At 54.7% G+C, this 1,085-nt stretch overlaps 1 protein-coding gene across 1 annotated transcript in view; it reads right to left on the minus strand.

Annotated features, from left to right (window-relative positions):
• Window positions 1-631: 631 nt before the first annotated feature.
• Window positions 632-1,085, minus strand: part of PDPR (pyruvate dehydrogenase phosphatase regulatory subunit) — an 18,247-nt gene continuing 17,793 nt past the window's right edge. The window contains exon 17 of the mRNA XM_009876121.1: window positions 632-1,036. Coding sequence (XP_009874423.1) covers window positions 632-1,036 — 405 coding nt within the window. The remainder of the gene's footprint in view (window positions 1,037-1,085) is intronic.

The following is a 1,085-nucleotide window of genomic DNA, read 5'->3' on the forward strand; positions in this document are numbered from 1 at the left end:
ACAGAAGTGAAACACACATGTTGACCTTCGATAGTATTTATAGAAGGCCATTCAGTTTCAATGACCCCGGGGCGAAAAAAAATAATAAATCCACTCTGAACAACAACAGAAAACCATCTTACCAGCGCTACACTCTCATCTCAATGACCTGATGATTAAATCTACACCTGACCCTCTCTTAGCAGAGAAAAAAAAATAAAATAAAAAATTAGAAGGTGGACAAAGGCTGGACTATACCAAAACCTGTCCCCTGGCTGCTGCTACGTCTCGTGTCAGTGAGGTAGCTGATCGTCCTATTGCTGCGCGCACCGACCCCTCTACAACGTGATGCGGCGTAAAATCCTCAGGGCTTCGCCCAAACCTTTCCCACCTGGTGGGATTTGCTCTCGTACCGGGCTCCCCGTGGATTTCTGGAGGCCTGGTGGAGCCTGGCAAGCAAAGGGTAAAAGGAGGGAGCCGAGCGGGGACGGGGCGAAAGCTCGAAAATTAAAAGTTTTGAAACATACAAAAATGTAACACGCTGGAAAAAAGTTTAAAAGTCGCAAGACAAGGGAGGAAAAGAAACATGTGGGGTGAGGAGAACGGGCTGGAAGGCGGCGGGAGGAGACTTCAGCTTGGGTCAGGGTCCTCGCTACTCCCTCTGGTAGCCGCTCAGTTGCTCCTCCTCCTTGCGGCGCCGCTGGGCAAAGAGGGAGCTGAAGGGGTAGAGCTTGGCTTTGGCCTGGAAGCGCTGCCCGGCGATGTCGATCTCGTAGTCGCCCTGGTTGATGAAGTCGGTCGTCACCACCAGCTCTTCTCCCGTCTTCTCGTCGAAGTGCTGCACGAAGCCGAGGCAGACGTGCCGCTCCAGGGTGTAGCTGTAGGCGCTGCTGGTGGTCTTGCCCACGTAGCGGCCGTTGCGGAAAATGGGCTCCCCCCACCAGGGCCAGAGGTCCGTGTCCGTGTCGTGGTCCTCGAGGATGAACATGGTGAAGCGCTTGTACACGCCGTTCTGCTTCTGCTCCAGCAGCGCTTCCTGGCCAACGAACTCCATTCCCTGCGGAGAAAAGGAGCCTCAGCTGACGGACGCGACGCGAACGGCGGGC

This window comes from Apaloderma vittatum, unplaced genomic scaffold, assembly GCF_000703405.1.
Source record: "Apaloderma vittatum isolate BGI_N311 unplaced genomic scaffold, ASM70340v1 scaffold30289, whole genome shotgun sequence".
Classification (NCBI taxonomy): domain Eukaryota; kingdom Metazoa; phylum Chordata; class Aves; order Trogoniformes; family Trogonidae; genus Apaloderma; species Apaloderma vittatum.